Consider the following 18,185-nt stretch of genomic DNA (forward strand, 5'->3'; position numbering starts at 1 on the left):
TTAGAACAACAACCCCTAAACTTTTAATGAGGAAGATGGGGTAAATTTCACCTCATTTAAAAGGTCTTCTCATCCTGAGTTCAGTATATTGGTTTTTTCGTCATTTGATTAATTGATTCTTGAAATATTGACATTTGAATTTGAAACAACTATGGTATTGTCGTCAAGCAAGCTTTCTGAATCAAGCGAATTTATTCTTTTTTTCTGTAGATTTGATTAAACTCCATAACTGCCATACACCAGACATCAAAATAATGTTCATTTCTCTCATCAACAATGAAAAATAAAGAAATAATTTCAATTATTTCTGCCAAAGAATAAACCAACCATTTTCACCTTAATTGTTGAAGAAAGTAAGAACCAATAATAATTATTTCGTTGTCTAATGTTGACAATTAACGGTTACCATCTTAACCACAGAATGAATTAGTCAAATAATTGATGATTTCACATAGCATGGTTAGCGGAATGACTGGTACTGTACGAAATTCAAAATTCAATATCTTTAAAACGAATGAATTAAATGAGAAAATACGCTGAATTCAGCATAAAAAGTCTTTTCAAATGGGGTATCTCTCACCCTATCTTTCCTATTCAACAAACAACAACAATACTGTGCTTTATTTTCACAAATGGCCATCGACCGAAGTCCTTCAGCCCGTATTGACAATTTGTAAATATATTATCTACAATACTTAGTAAATCATTGGGTGGCAATTATTATGAAATTGAGCAGAAAAAAAAAGAAAAAAAAAAAAAAAAACATATCATTAAAATTTAGGGGTTGGTATTCTAACACTAAGGGTTGAAGCGATATATTTGTGAAGTGGTCCCCCTCGAAACAAAAATCGGCGTGTCCGAGCATTTTTTCGAAATAAATTTATTCCGCCTGTTATCTCGTCTGTTTCGACGAGCCTGTATGTGGTTAATTGCATGTTGAAAAGTATATATTTTCTCAATCTGACAATTTAAGCTTGACGAAAATGTGTGAGAGGCCGCCAAACTTGCAAAAAAAATGACGTGTACATTTTCGAGCGCGGTGGCTTTTTTCTTATTTTGAAGCTGAGAAGAATAACGGAAGAAATATAATCTGACAGTTTTAGCAAGCCGAAACAATAAATATTGCCCATAAAAGTCACAAAAATCAGTTTTCTTGAATTTTCACCTCTCATTATAAAAGTTGTAGAGCATAACATTTTCTACAAATATTCCTCGAAACCAGTTTTTCTACGTTCGAATATTTTTGATATACATAAATAGCGATGAATGTACAGGGTGGGCAAAATTGGTGATACCTGAACAACAAATTTTTAACCCAACGAGATAGGGGAAAATGAATATGTATTTCATTTCGTTTCGTCATTTTTCGAGAAACTAATAAAACTAATAATGCCATCAACTGCATTTCCTTATCTTCTTTTGTTTTTGAGTTATAGGACAAAATTTGAATTTCGGTGATTTCAACTTTGGTCATTATCTCGCTTTCTGTATGTGCTAGGATGTTGAAATGAATACATGAAAACACTTTTTTGATAGCAATCCAGTGGCGTACCATGACTTTTTCCAACAGGTTCATTTGCTGAGCTATAACATAAAGTTTTATTTTTTCGTATGAAAACAGTAGTTTAAAATAACTCAGAAAGAATCGCCATTTTTTCCCGTTTCAGAAATATATCATACATCACCCTCAGTCTTTCTAAGTCATTTTAAACTACCGTTTCATAAGAAGAAACATATTATTAATTATTATATTATAGCTCAGCAAATATACATGTTGACAAAATTATAGTTCTCTACTGGAATGCTATTAAAAAAGTGTCTCTATAATGTTTTCATTTCAACATTCTAGCACAAACAGAAACGGAGATGATGACTAGAGTTGAAATTTTAATTTTGACCTATTACTCGAAAACAAAAGAAGATAAAGGAATGCAGTTGATGACATTATTAGTTTCTCGAAAAATGACGACATGAATGGCACATTCATTTTTGTCTATCTCGTTGGGTTGAAAAAGTTGTAGTTCAGGTATCACCAATTTTGCCCATCCTGTACATTAGACTGGGATTCTACATTGACCTTGACATTTCGCACATATGACTAAGCTCTTACCGCTCATGACCCTATAGCTCGAAAACGGTTGAGACTATGTCAAATTGCTTCAGACAGAAGTTGTATAGAATTTTATTATCTACAATTCTCATAATGAATACAGAAACGACAAGAGGTACAGGAAGAGAGATTTAAAAAAAAAATTAACATTTCGAAATTCTTAAACGGTAGCTTGATACCTATTCTACTCACCATTGGCTGTCGAACTCCCAGATTTACCAGGTGAAATATTTCTGGAGAAATCGTCTGCTTTCGTTGAAATGAGTTTATTTTTGAGACTCTCGGCATATTTTCTTGCTTTGTAACCACGATATACACTTTGTATTTTGGTTGCTGATTCGTACCTACTTCGGACAGGTACCAGCTTTGTAGAGTTTCCAGAAACTTCGGGCATGGACTGAACGTCTTCAAACACTTTCTCTGGAGAACTCTTCAATAATTGCTCTTCAGTAGAATGATGCTCATCCATTTCTAATGTTTTCTTCATGAAGTCAGTTAGTGTGGGTCTTTTACTTTTAGGATCAAGCTCTTGAGTTTCAGTTCTTGACGGAAGATCGACCTTCACATTCTTAGTACTTTCTGAACTACCGCAATTTGATCCATCTTCGCAGGTACTTTTACAAATTCTTTTGCTCATCATCTCATTGATACCAGTGGAGTTATCTATAGTATCAGGAGATTCATCTACTTTTTCTTCTTTGGGTTCAAAAAATGTTTCTTGGTTTTCTTTAGCATCAAACTGTATTTTGGATGTATCATTCTTCATTTCAAGTTCGTCTATTGATTTTGAATCAGCCTCCTCTGCCTCATCAATATTGTCTCGGTTTGGATCATAGCCCTTGGTTGCGTTTTTTTGTTCCTCATCCCCTGAGTTTTTGCTCATGTGATTATCGTCAGGATTATATATCTCGAAGTCTTCAGGTATTTCAAATGAAGCTAATTTTTCGCCAGGTTTTGTATCATCATTCATTGCAACACTTATATTTGTTGTTGAAGTTTCGTCCGAAGCATTATTACTCCCTTCGTTATCGTCTAACTTTTCGTGATTGGTCTCAAATTTCTCGGCCAGCTCCACCAAATTATCTATTGCTTTGGTTTTCTTGAGGGTTCCTCTAGTGGAACATACCTTATTTTTATACGAATTTTCACTCTTCTCATCCTTATCATTCAGAGAACCTGAATAGTCTAATTCATTGAAGCTCTTACCATCCTTTTTATCAGATTTTGCTGACGAGACAGTTGAATGTGAATGATCGGTTTCATTGATTTCTCCTGGAGAATCTTCAGAAGATTCATGCAGATCTACTCCAGTTTTTTCCTCTTCCTTGGAGTCTACTAATTTGCTTCCTGAGGAGACTTCACCTTTTATGGGCACACCTTGAGTGTTCGTACTTTCTAATTTTGTGCTTGTGTATTTTTTTACTTCTTCATCTATTTGAGTTCCAGATTCAGTTTTGGAATCCAAGAAACTATAGGTGTGATCCGTCCCATTGTTGTTTTTACTTTCCCCACTGTCTTTCAATTCGATGGTTTTATTTTCTGTCGATGGCTGAGGTATACTGAGAGCATGAGAATTTGGTTGTGATATGCACTCTTCATCTCCTTTTTCTTCAAGCTTTTCTTGGTCTGAATATTGTGATTTGGTTGAATCGACATCATTAGTTTTGACTTTCAAGTCGTCATCTGCAGTACCGTCAACATGTTCTTCTTTTTCGTCACATTTTCCAATGTTAGAGTTTTCCTCATGGTTTTCATGATGATCGGTAGAATTTGGTTGTGATATGCACTCTTCATCTCCGTTTTCTCCAAACTTTCCTTGCTCTGAATATTGTGATTTGGTTGAATCGACATCATTAGTTTCGACTTTCAAGTCGTTATCTGCAGTACTATCTACATGTTCTTCTTTTTCGTAACATTTTCCAATGTTAGAGTTTTCCTCATGGTTTTCATGATGATCGGTAGAATTTGTTTGTGATATTAACTCTTTCTCTCCATTTTCGTCAAGCTTTTTTAGTTCTGAGTGTTCGGGTTCGGATGAATTGACCTCATTAGTATTGACTTCTAGGTCGTCATCTCCATTACTGTCTATATGTTCTTCTTTTACGTTACATTTTCCATCGATAGAGTTTTCTTTATGGCCATTTGTACAATCGGTATCATTCTTCAAATCCTCATGAGAACCTGAGTCTAAAATTTCCGTTTCACTTTCCTCTTTAGTATCTTCATTTTGCTTCAGAGTTCCTTGCTTATTATGTTCGTCATTTTGAAGCTCGGAAAATTCATGTGAAGGAATGTCAGGAAGGGTATTCGGAATCGAAGCGCCCTCCACTTGCTTGAGTATTTCTAACAACTGCTCATCATTCGAACTGGTAGAATTCATACGACTATAATCAGAACTTGATTCTTCCTTTATTCGATCTAGAGATTCATTTTGTCCACGCAGATTGCTGAAGTGCTTTCGTGTCAAGTACCCTCGCAAACCAGCTTGGATTTTTGTAACTGCCTTCAGAATTTCTTGATCAGTAAGATGTATAGATTTTTTGGAGTGATTCCCTGATATGTTTTCCATGGTTGTGATCTGTGGAATTTGATTGAAATACATATCAAAGAAATTTGAGAGTTGATTCTCATTAAACATTAAATCGGAGGTGGTTGAGTGACACCTTTTTTCAGAGGTGAGTCGATTACCTTATCAAAAATGCCCTACATTTGACCTTTTTCAGTAGTACTTCCGAAGAATAAAAATAAAGATTAGAATAGTTACGATAGCAAGTGTCGCAATGAAACATGAGAAAACATAATGAAAATACTTTCGAAATGTTGTTAATGTACGTTTCTCTGGGGACATTCAAAGATAGTTTCGAGGATAGTTTTGAATAGAAAGTTGAAAATAAGGGCCGAATTTGGAAAGATTATATTTTTGTCAACAAAATAACGAAAAACATTTCGAATATCTCTTATAATAAAAATTTTTCATCATGTTTCCTCATACTTCATTGCAACTCTTGGTATGGTAACTATTCTACCCTTTTTTTGTGTGCCTAACAAAAAGGTTAAGTGTGTGCCTTTTTGAAAAGGCCATTGAATTACCTTCAAAACAAGGTGTCGCTCAACCCCCTTTCCTTTTAAGATTTTAGGGGTTGCTGCCACCATGCTCACAGGGTTGATACATTGGAACCAACTGTATAAAATGTCCCCTTACGAACAGAAGTTTACCATTAATACTTTTGCATTTCTTCTGATTTTGCATGAGGGCAGTAATATTAGAGATAGTGCACCGATTTTGCTAAAGTGATAAAGAAAAATGTGATGTTTCAAGAAATCAAAGATTTTCTACACGATCAGACATTCCTGAAGTTTAGATTTGGTAAAACCATGAAAGGGGATTAGAAAATCGATAGATATTATAGATTCGCAACGATCTAGAGGATTTTCAAATACAGGGTGATTAATTGGGAAATGAGCATACAAGGGTAGATAAAGGACAACAAGGTGGTTCTGACATAACTATATTTTATAGGTCTACCGTTTTTGTAACCAAAATAGAGGGTGATCTACGATCCACACCTTTTGTTGGTAGGTATATGTAAAAAAGTATCAAATAAAGTATATCTATCTATCTATGCTGAGTTTCTTCATTTCTATAATGAATCATTACTATGCTCTAGGAGTGCTATCGATTGGCATAATGAAAAAAGTCATATTCTAGGTCCGGACCCAATAAAATTAATACATAATAAGGTTTATAGTATAAGATGTATATCAATGTTTGTAGATTTTATTTACATATTCGGAAAGAGTAGCAAAAAATAAGTGAGACTAATGGCTGTGTTCTGCTCTTCATTCGTAAGTTACGAATCTGTAGCGTACGATCGATCGAAGTTTCAGATTGACAGATGCACAGAATAATGCAATTCTGGAAATGTTTCTGTCACTATCTCATTGAAAGTGCCACTTTTTAACTATACTTATCGTAAATAGTTACGGATTCCTGTAAGCTATATACAGACCACTAAAAACCGTCCAGAATTGCAATTTTCCTGTACGCTTATGAAAAGTTACAGATTGGCTTACAGATTAAAGCAGAATACTACCATAAATGTATGAGGTGTTTCCGCATACAACTTTTTCACTTTCAGCTTAAGTCTTAAATCGAATCTAAATGTTTCGAAAATGAGGTGATACGAAATTGAGAAAAATAAAATTGTTTTCTCCAAATACTACTTCTTAAGCTTGAGGCATCATTTTTTTTTTCATTATTCCAATTTCTGGATCTCAATTTTATTGAGAAACGAGGGGGAATAACCCATTTTGTAATGTTATGATCACTGACTGAGATTCCAACTCCTTGTATGCGTGAATAAAAGAATATTACGCGATATATTGTTATGAAAGAAATAAAAAAATGAGGAAACTGTTATTTTTGAAAGCAGCATAGCTTTGTTTCAAACGAAAATAACGTTGCCTAAAAAAATAAATGTAACGCAATACATTAGTCAGGTAATGAATGAGAATTTAGCGCATAAAGAAAATTATTGTCTTTTAATTTGTTTAACCTTTGAAATGTAGATTTATTCCAACATTATTTTTGTTTGAAATAAAAGACAGAATAGGCATCTCATCATTTTTTATGTTGTACAATGAACGCATGTTATAAAAATTTCCATACGCATACAGGTTGTTTGAAATTCAGTTATTGATAATAATAATCTGTCCCAATAACGGGCATCTTTTCTCGTTTCAAATAAAATTTGGATCAAGTAATTAGGAAAATAAGGAATCGTCGATGATTATATGCAATGAATCTGGGAAAGTACAATTTGGAGAAGACAATTTATTTTGGTTCAATTATTCATTCAAGAAGTGAAAAAGTGTAGGCGAAAAAACAAAATTTATGTTGTTACTGTTACTGTCTTTCCAAATTCGTGAATAAAACACAAGGTGTTGTTTTGACTCGAAAACCATGATCAATTTTTCTTGAAGCTCAATCTGATGAAATATTTTTTCATAATTTTTATCGATTATCGATTCCACTGTGGACAAGGAATGTACAAAACAAATATTATAAAAATGAGTAGGGTGGTTCATAATTTGTGATCAATTGAAAATATGGCCAAAATTAATAAATCACCCTGTCCCTTGTAATAAAGCATAATAATAATATAAAAGACCTTCTCTTCTTTTTACCCTCTGACGTTTTCCAATGAATGACTCTGCATAAAAATCGCAGACATTTTGTATTATTTTCAACGAAAAAATTAATTTTGCTCACTCACCTTTTTTTCAACATCCCGTATGTTCTTCTTCACCCTATAGGCCCGCCAAGCGGACTGTATCTTCAATATTTCTTTCAAGTACTCTTTCCCTTTGTCGGAATTCAAATCCAAATCTTCCAGTTTCGGCTTCGATCTTTGTTTCCTGGATTTCCGAAATGTTGATTGAATTTTCGTTGCAGCTCTTATTTCATCAGGGGAAAAGCCATCGACATTTGCTGAAGTTGAACTTTCAGATTTCATTGGATTTTCCATCTCGTGATCGGTTTCATTGAAATGTTCAACTTTAGGAGAATTTTCTTCTCTTCTTTTAGCAAAATTTTCTCTGCATTTGCGGAATGCTGTTTGAATTTTTACAGCGGCACGTATTTCTTCACCAGAGTAATTTTCTTTATCAAAATTTTTCTTACTTTCTGATGGTGAATTGTTAAGAGTTCTCAAATTTATTTTTGGTATATCTGACTCATGAGCAATAGTTTTATCGTTTTCCCTTCCTTGCTGAGAATTATTCGCGTGAGATTCGACCGTTTGGACATTGTTGACCAAACCTTTTTTCCTAGAGTTTCGGAAAGCAGATTGTATTTTTATCGCAGCTCGGACTTCATCTGTTGTGAAATTTTCGCCGTTCTGCAACTCAGGCTCTTCAGTGTCCTCGATATTTCTTGGATCTTCGTTTTCCACCTCTGCAGTCTTCGACAACTGAATAATTTCCTGCTCCTCACTATTCGGCAGATTCTGGTTTTTAGTTTCAGGCAGATTTTCGTTTTCGTCTCTCATCAAGTCGTCAGAGAGTTTCTTATGGGGAGTGGAACGATAATCTGATTCTTCCAATTTATGTTCAAGAAGTTTTTTAAGATGTTTCCTCGCCTGAAATCCTCTCCAAATGGTTTGAATTCGAAGTGCAGACTTCCTTTTAGAGCGATCTATAGAAGGTGTTTCCTCTTTATTCGTATCCGAACTGACACCTAAAACTTCATCATTTACTTTTTCTCCATGTTCACCCAAACACACTCCGACTAGTTCATTTGTTGTCTGTTGTTTCAGCTCTTTTATAGTTTTAGTGTCTTCATTTATCGAGGTAACGGAACTACCTGTTGAGTTATCTTTATCTGTAACAGACTCATCTACAGTTTTCAGGTTCTTCCCAGTCATTGAATTAGAAAGACCAGGATTGCCACTAACATCCAAAATATCTGATTTGGTAGCAAAATTTCCACTCTCACTCGTTGGATCATCTGATGGTTTTTCATTTTTTTCTGATTCGAGTTGGACTCTATCAGATCTGCGATCTTCTGAAGTTTCAGAATTTTTAATTTCGCAGTTTTTCTTGGATTCTAGGGTTGCATTCACATCTTCGGATTTATCGACAGATTCAATGTCCATTTTATTTTCCATTTCACTTTGTGGATTGTGCTCCTGATTCATCATAATTCTTTCCAGTTCCTGTTTTTCTTTTTCATTGGAAGATGAATTGGTTTCACTTTTCTCGTTATCCGATCCCACGATATTTTTCTCTTCATTTTCTGAGTCTTGCATTTCATTTATCTGTTCAGTAGCTACATTCGTAGAATATGATTCATCAATGCTCCCTTTATTTTCTTCTCCTATAGAATCTTTGGAGATTTCTTTTTCACTAGGTGAATTTTCTTTCTGAATGTTATCCATTTTTGCACTATGCTCATTTCTAGCTTTTTCATCAACTTCTAATTTTTTTTCATCAATTTCCTTATCTATTGTTTCACTATTTTTTATGTTGTGTGGCACACTGTTATCGCATTCTACATTAGTTTTCTCATCATCTCCGTTCTCATTATCTTCCATTTTTTTATTTTCGGCCAGATTATCTATCTTTGTTTCGGCATTTTCATGACTTATAACATCGCAAGTTGATTTCATTTCAGCCTGATCCGCTTCATTATCATTTAATTCTTCGTTTGTTATTTCATCCATTTTTTCTGTATTTTGAATTCCACCTCTACTATCCTTGTCTATTCGAGGAACATTATTTGGGGTATCTGTTTTTTCTCCATTCTCGTTATTCATCTCAATGCTCGAGATCTTGTTGTCACTTTTGTGTGATTCATTTCCATTCACTGCCTTTTCTTTCATCAAGTCTGCAGTTACAGAATCAACATTTATGTTTTCTAGACTAGTGTTAGCGAGAGAACTATTATCGACCTCAACTTTATTCTTACTGTCTGAATTATCTTCTTGGTTCATTATCCTTTCTTCATAACCTACTTCACAATCGTCCTTCGATATTTTGAAATGCTGCTCATCAACTTCACCAAGGTTTGATTTCTTATTATTTCCATCTGTATTTTCATCATCTTTGTCATTGTTCGATGTATTTGAGCATTTAATATTATCAGAATTATCAATATTGTTCGAGATGTCTTTGTGACTTTCTTCTCGATTTTGACAATTGGTGTTATCCCTAGGCTCATTGGAGTCGAATTTATTATTGTTTAATTGCTTCTGTTGCGCCTCATTAACTGAATTTTGTTTTTCAGAGTCCTCACCAACGGAAGAAGTTCCAGAATTTATTGTTGTACTCCTCTTTGCTCGAACTCCAGAATGGTCAATATCTTGGGATTGATCTATTGTGTCAATCATCTTGTCTTTTGTTGCATCTGCATTGAAAGATTCGGGTGTATCGGCTATATTTTTCTCCAAGCCTATTTCTTTACTAATTTTTTCTCCTCTCGAGGGACTTTTGATTTCAAAATTCTCATTACTAGTTACTTCATCTTCAACAATCTTATTATTTTCACTACATCTATTTAGATCCTTTTCAGTTAGATTGGAACTAGATGCCAACATTTTTGGTTCAATCAACGTATTTTCTTCGGTTGAAACATTTTGACCAGACTCAGTATTCATTGTTTTTTCTTTTTCATTATCCGGCTGCTCGAGTTCTGAGTTTTCTCTAATCATTTCATTGGTTTCTGCTTCATTTGAGTTATATTTCTGTGAAATTTTTGTGTCACCTTCTTCCAAGCTTTGGTTAGATGGAAGGCTACACTCTTCACTTTGACAGGCAGATTCGTCCTCATGGAACGCTGAAGAAGTTACATCGCGTAATGTTTCTTTATCGGAACTATCAACATCATTCGAGGAATGCGTCCTCTTCACTTTATCACTTGTCATTTCTATAGTTTGTGAACGGTGATAATCTCTTCCAATATTATCTTCGTCATCCGCGTTCTTATCCTCGTTATTTCCATCAGATTTTTTTCTACTCATTGTCTTAACTTCTCCATCATTTTCTAGTTCTTCAATCGAAGCAGAATTATTCGGAATGTGATCAATTGAAAGCTTGTCTGATTTCTCGATTTCATTAATATCACTGAATTTTTCTTCGCTTGCCTCTGTTTCGGTCGAAGAGTTCAACAGTTCATCTACTGAAGTATTAGTATCAGAGCCTTTTGGTTCTTTATCTAATTCTGTTTCCCCACCTTTATCTTCTGAATGTTCATCTATCGGATTGTCTAAATTCGACTTAATATTTTGAATTTCACCAGTTTCGTTGGTGGAACTTTCTATGATAGTATTGTTCCCACTAGGTAAGGCTTCCTGTGATTGAGATTGATCTTCAGATTGATCAGATTTTTCAGTTTCATCCTCATTTGCGTTTTCGTTCATTTCAGATTTTTTACCTTCAATCATCGAATGCCCTATATCAGCCGTTCCCTCTGCAGAACACTTTTTCAATTTTTGTCGCTCCTTTCTTCCTCTCCATGCAGCTTGAATTGCAATAGCTGACTTAACTTCATTATCTATATTTTCAAATCCAGAATTCTTCTTCGGATCCTCATCAGTGTCAGCTACAGTTAGACCATCAGACGACCTGTTTTCATCACCGACTGTTTTGTCACCAGATTGTTGAGGTTGAATTTTATTACTCTGAACTTCACTAATGGGAAGGGGTGCTGGCCGATAAAGTACCTCATAGTGACCATTTTTATCTTGTGTAACAGATATAGTTCGTTGAATATCACGATCCGACTCATTCACTGTTTCAACATTTTCAGATGAAGCCTTAGGATGACCGTTTATTTTGTTGAGAGTGTCAGTGCCACAGATATTCAAATTTTTTTCCTTTATAGCTTCCATCCGTTTCTTCCCTTTCAGTTCTCTCAAACTTGAAGATGATGATCCAGAAGTGGATCTGCTTCGAGGAGATATCTTATTTGTAGTTCTCTTCTGTTGAGGTATATTTTCTTTTCCTGAACTAAACGTCCGTTTATCAGTTTTGTCTGTTTCTTCTGAATCCCGACTTTTATCGAAGGAACCCTTACTCAGTGATCGTGACCTTGTAGGTAAATAGCTTCTTCTGTTGTTTTGATTTATGGGTTGTGTTGATGGTTGCTTTTTATTCATTTCAATTTCTTTTTTCTTACGCAAGTGGTTTTGTATCATAGTTTTTCTATCTTCATGTATATTCGAACTATCGGAATGCTGTGGAAATGGTGTTTTTCTTCCCTTCATAGTTCCTGATCCTTTAGTCTCTGAATTTGATAGTGCACTGTGCCCAACAACTGTAGCCCTGAATGGACGTCTGACTGCTAGTTTTGCAGATCGTACATTACCTGTTGAGTTTTTAATCAATATTATTTGGAGCCGTGTACATCATTGGGTGGATATAGTGAAAGCAATTTTATGTTGAAAAATTCAAAGTGAATTCATCAATGACTATTAAATGTTATTATTCATGTTCATTTCCTCTGAAATGTATAGAGTTTTCGTAAAATAGTAATAACGAAATCTAGAACATTCTGTGTTGTATTCTTTTGGGAGTTTTAACGAAAAAACATAAATAGCAATTCACTAAAAGCGAAAATCTTTCATTTACCTCTGTATAATCCTGAATCGCGTAGTTGGAGCAATCGACTGAAATAATCTGCTGCGAATATATAGATATCTTTAGGTTTTTTGAGGATGACTTCCTTCGCCAAGCCCTCCATAAGTTCCTCTAAGCCAAGGGGCACGCTGACTCTTTTTACAATCATTTCTCCTGTTTCCGTTTCTATAGTTCTTGAGAGTTCCATTGTACCTGTAAAAAATTTTAACAAATAATTCTCTCGCCCCTCATAATTCTTGCGATTGTTAGTAGAGGAATGATGTTGATTTTTTTTATTGAAGGTAAAGTATACCTTCAGCATCTTGAAGATTGAATTGTAACAGCGAAAAACTAGTAGTAGTTGAATAACCTATCTCAGTAAAAATAATATACAGTTTTTATTCTTATTATGGATTTTCGTCAAGTATAGGCCAAGTCAATTCAATATCATTATAATACACTAGCTACATCCAGTTTCATAATCAAAGGTGCCCTTTCAAGCTCATAGTTTTGTTTAGTGTCATTCGGGACGATTTTTCACGCCAATTTATCATCTTGTTAAGGAAATATAAACTTTCTTACAAGGACCAATTGGATTGGTGCTTTCTCTGTAGATGGATGATAACTTTCTAACAACGTGAATGAATGTGGTGACTGTTGAACCCATTTGAATAGTATTTTATTGATACGCTCTTACGCAAAATACTCAAATGAATCCTAGCATTAATTTAAGACGTCAAAAATTATTTTTATGGGTTAAATATACAGGGTCAAACTTCAAGGAGGGATCATACAAGTAATTTGCAACAAAAATTGTCATAACATATGGTCGAAATGTTGATGGCTATTCTACAATTCAACATTTCTTGATTTAACGAAATATTTCAAGTTTGATGGCTATTCTACAATTCAACATTTCTTGATTTAACGAAATATTTCAAGTTTTCCATAAAATCAATTATACTTCCATTATCCTTTTCCTTTTTGTCTCATCAAATTCCACCAGATATCTGGAAAAGGCATTGGAATCTGCTACAAGATAAGAATTTCTTTGTGCCAGAAAAATTCTTATTGCGGGCATGGTGAGAAGAGGAATATCACGATTCTGATGTGAATAAAAGCATATTTTTTTCCAATAGTTTTATCAGTGAAGAATTATTAATTATGGATATGTTTTCTTTTCAGCAAAAAAAACATCATTCAATGTGCTTTGGAATGACATATCACTTTTGTACTAGCTGCTTGTCCTCCGCCATGATATCATGGCTAGCAAGACAACTAAAAAGTCGAAAAATTCCGAACCTAAATTTGCTCTGAGATATCGATTGAAATTCAATCTGGGAGGATTCTGCTCTATCTTATAAGGCTCCTTGTGATTGAATATCGATAAAAACATTGAATTTAAAACTTGACAGCTTCTTTTGGTCAACAATTTTGAGTGTTAGTACTTCCATATCATTTGAAAAAGGTGCAGGATCCAGGATCTGTAGATGCTGAGCCGAGACTAACATTCTGTAGGTGGTACTTGAACGGAGTAAGGTTGGCACTCATGAAATGTGGTTAATGTTATAACGCCGTTGCCACAACTAATATCAATTTTCATTGAGAAAATGCCGAAAGTGATTAAAAAAAAGAGAAGACAGGGTTTCAGGAAGTGCTATTCAGAATTCAGGTCCGCTCATTCATATAGTTATACCCTGATATTCTAAAATCCACAATAGGTCAGACGGTGGCGAACATATTCAATGTAAGAGAATTTATATAATGTTTCATCTGAATCTAAACGACTTATATTTCAGCTGAATATTTCCACAATCAGAAAGATTGTGAATGAAGAGGATGACAATAACTTTCCTTCTATTGGGAGACCTAAAAAAGTGGTGGCATATGAGAATTTTATGTTTGAGTACATGAATTAATGCATTGAAAATGTCTTATGGTAGGTACCAATAAATACCTAATTATTATTATTATATCAATGATTTAAGATGAACTGCCACAAATACGCGTCAGTTGTCCTGTTAATTGTTTATTCATGTGAAATTTTTGTTCAAAGGTGAAGTTCATCTTGACTTGAAACTTCCTTTAATTCCTTTTACTTATATGGTTGCAAGATGATTTTTGTTGAAGAATTTAACATTCTTGTAATTCCTTCGGGAGATACCCATTCCCAACCACTGCATCATATGCATTTCATCTTCGGGTTAATATTTTTGAAATCTACAACTGATGTAACGTATTCAAATTTTAGCCAAAGATAACGAACATTAACTGTCCTTAAGCTAGTGCATATTATAATATTATACCGATCTCTTGTATTTTCCATGCAAATATTGCAAATAACTGGATTTGGTACGCCTTGAATCAATCTGTATAAACATCAATTATGTTGGTCACATATTTTCCGAAGAGATTCGACATTGTGATAAAATACGTAATAACAGAAAGTTTTACGTAGAAGGGGAAACATAGCAACATAACCCCACATTTTCGTACTATACAGAGTCAAATGTGTCAAATTTCCATGGCCAACCGAGTGCTAAAATAAAAGTGAATGAAGTATATATCGAAAGAATTTGGTCTGAAATATGATCATAATGAATGAACAAAAATTCACGTGACTCACGAATACAGAAACTTGAGTTCGGCAGTTTGAGAGAATATCGAGAATTTCTGACAACTTTGTCTTCGTTGAAACACATAAATAGTAAAATATTAGTCGAAATTGATTCCTCACATAACTCTTGGTGAAACATGATGAATTGAATTAGGTAAAAAAGAAGAGAAGAAAACACTTGACTTAGTTTCACAATTTTTAATGAAAATATTTGTTGACACGCGTGTTTCGGGTTTTATCCCATTTTCAAAACTGAGTACATAAATACAGAAAGAAGACATTCATATAATAATCAAATAGCACATGTTAAAATCGGAGACAGGCGGAAATCTAATTGATCGTTTACAATTGGGAGATTTTGTTTTTGGGCTGAAAATATTTCTAGGATTTCTAAAAGATCTAAACGTTTAGCTTTATCGCCGTTATGTAGAATTTTTACATTATTAAAATCTATGAAGTGATTGAGAGTAATGCAATGATTAGAGAAACCAGTTGTTGATTTGTTGATTCTGCAGAATAGATCTTTTATGTTCCTCAAGTCTTACCCCGAGCAATAAAGGTAAACGTTCAGATCTTTTAGAAATCCTAGAAATATCTTCAGTCCAAAAACAAAATCTCCCAATTGTAAACGATCAATTAGATTTCCGCCTGTCTCCGATTTTAACATGTGCTATTTGATTATTATATGAATGTGTTCTTTCTGTATTTATGTACTCAGTTTTGAAAATAGGATAAAACCCGAAACACGCGTGTCAACAAATATTTTAATTAAAAATTGTGAAACTAAGTCAACTGTTTTCTTCTCTTCGTTTTTACCTAATCCAATAGCAAAATATTATTCAGAATAATCAGAATCGAAATTTCAATTTTCAACGATGATAGCCAATATTAAATAAAATTTCTTCATAAAACTAACAGATGACGTAGGTGCCTACTGCTTTTCGTTCCACTCACCTGCTTATCACCAAGTCTGCCGTTTATATGTCAGTTACCACTGCCACGAGAGTTTTCCGCACGAATGAATCTGAGTTTCACAATTTTCCACCAACCTCCGCACACAATATTGGAAAACTTTGCGTGATCAAATCGTCCACAAAAAATTGATGAATATTCTTATGTTCTTCGTCATACAACATATCTTCACCTGCAGTCGTGTAGGTTAAGCTAAAACCTTATTCGAGTGAAGATCAATAATCCACTAGGGACCTGATATTGATTAATTCACAGTGAATAAAAAGGGTTCATTATGGAGTGAGAAAGTTGTATGGATACTTCTCTGAATTGAAGTTATGTATTAATAGCCTCAGCCCTGAACTTGAAGGTCAATGGGAGGTGGTTGGTGATTATAACATTTATTTGATCAATTAATGGATAAAACTGTCGGGAAATTGAGAGAAAAAAAGAGTATTTTCAGTAGGGCAGAGTGAATATTTCGTGCTCGTGAAATAAAAAGAAATAAATAAGCAGGTTTCATTAGAAAAATTTTGAGCAACATCTAATTTGTTGTAAAAACATTCAAATCAACTTGATTTCTTTGTTTCATTATATTTGATAAAGAGTTCATACATTTGTTGACAAATTTATTCATTTTTGTTTTATTTATACATTTATTCTTTAGGATACAAAGGCGTGATTCGCTTTTTTGGTAATATTGTTTATATTTATGTTCATCAAAAAGTAGTTTGGAGTCCAGAATAACTCCAATACATGAAAAATTCACGGATCTGAAAGCAACCGGCTATATCATTAACTCATTAACATAACAGTGTTATGGTGGATGCAAACGTACGCACCGTTCTAACATCGCACCCTATTCAAACTGTTCTGGTTGATGATTTTACGACTGTGCTAATAATATTTTCAAACGGCCTACACGATGCGGTGTTGGTGTTGTGCGTATGTTTGGATCATTACGTCCGCTAAGACATGTGTCCATCGATACGAAAGAGATCGAAAAACAGTTTTCAGGCTAAAAGTATCATTAGCTGTCTGTGAGAAGTATTCTTGAGAGGGGGAGTAACAAAGAACCAAAAATAACCCAAATATGCGACACAATGGTTAAAAGCACACTGTCAAACAGAGGATGGAATTTGAAGGCACCATGAAGAATGCCAAGAATGGTATAGAGTCTAAACAGATTATTTTTATTTGTTACGGACATGTACAAGCTGTCCGAGAGATAAAGACCCTATACTATATATGCAAAATTATCAGAGCTGCCGAGAAAATTGACGAGTAAACTTTGTTCTGTATGAATCAGTTTTCAATAAAACAATACGACTAACTCAATTGTATGAAGACTGACAATACAAAGTTACTTTTTTTTTAATGGAAAACACTATATTTCATTCGATATATGAATAGAGGCTCAAAAAGAAGAAATGAAATTTACAAATTACGTAAATTATGCAGACGACTGCGCACTTATCGCTAGCAGCCCAGAGGATCTACAGATAATGCTGGACACCTATAAACATATATACGAAGCTTTAGGCCTTAGACTCAATATCGACAAAACCAAAATCATAGTAAGTCCGCCAGAAAGCCTTCAAACACATATCAGCCTGGAAAATGAAACTCTGGACAGGTCGAGCAGTTCAAATACTTGGAAGCTTTATAAATACTAGGGCTAACCTAGACACGGAAATACACAACCGTATCAATTCGGCATCACGGGCATTCTGGAAGCTAAAGGTCAGAGTGTTGCAAAATCACGACCTCAATCTGACGACCAAGACAGCTATTTATAAAGCAGTCGTCCTCCTAACGCTTCTTTACGGAAGCGAAAGATGGATGCCCTACAGGCGACATATTAAACAGCTTGAACAAATGCAACTACGTAATCTAAGACAGATAATGCACATCAGATAGTTCCACAAAGTTTCGAATCCAGAAGTCTTGCAATGCGCGAGTTTTAAAACAATTGAGACTCAAGTAACGAGGGCCCGACTCAGATGGAGCGGCCACATTCTGAGGATGCAAGACACAAGACTCCCCAAAATAGTTCTGTATGGCGAATTGACAGAGGGAGCCCGGAAACCAGGAGGCCAGTATAAGCGGATACAAAACATGAATCCCTAAAATCAGTAAAAGCCAATTATAACTGAAAACAACTAGCGTTAGACAGGTCACAATGGAGGTCTATGGTGCACAGTTATAATGGAGACTCGAGAAGAATACAGCGGCGGCCAGATCTGGTTGGTGACTATCCATGCCCGGAGTGTGGAGGGATCTGTAGATCAAGGTTGGGTCTCAATTAGCCCTAAGGAATTATAAGTCCTTTTTTTATGTCTTTTTGTAGATTCCTTCTCGGTAACGGGATACAGCAATGAATGAATGAAT

General features: G+C 34.6%; 1 protein-coding gene across 3 annotated transcripts in view; it reads right to left on the reverse strand.

Moving 5' to 3' along the window:
* LOC123307859 (putative uncharacterized protein DDB_G0282133) overlaps nucleotides 1-16,018 on the reverse strand; it is a 51,966-nt gene extending 35,948 nt beyond the window's left edge. For 2 of the 3 annotated variants that reach the window (XM_044890325.1, XM_044890324.1), the window contains exons 1-3: nucleotides 12,239-12,439; nucleotides 7,387-11,975; nucleotides 2,303-4,688 (exon numbers count right to left, since the gene is read on the reverse strand). In XM_044890325.1, coding sequence (XP_044746260.1) covers nucleotides 2,303-4,688; nucleotides 7,387-11,975; nucleotides 12,239-12,434 — 7,171 coding nt within the window. In that variant the 5' untranslated portion in view covers nucleotides 12,435-12,439. Of the gene's footprint in view, nucleotides 1-2,302; nucleotides 4,689-7,386; nucleotides 11,976-12,238; nucleotides 12,440-15,797 lie in introns of those variants that run through there. The other variant, XM_044890326.1, reaches the window with a different exon arrangement.
* Nucleotides 16,019-18,185: the final 2,167 nt, after the last annotated feature.

Source organism: Coccinella septempunctata, chromosome 2, assembly GCF_907165205.1.
Source record: "Coccinella septempunctata chromosome 2, icCocSept1.1, whole genome shotgun sequence".
Classification (NCBI taxonomy): Eukaryota; Metazoa; Arthropoda; class Insecta; order Coleoptera; family Coccinellidae; genus Coccinella; species Coccinella septempunctata.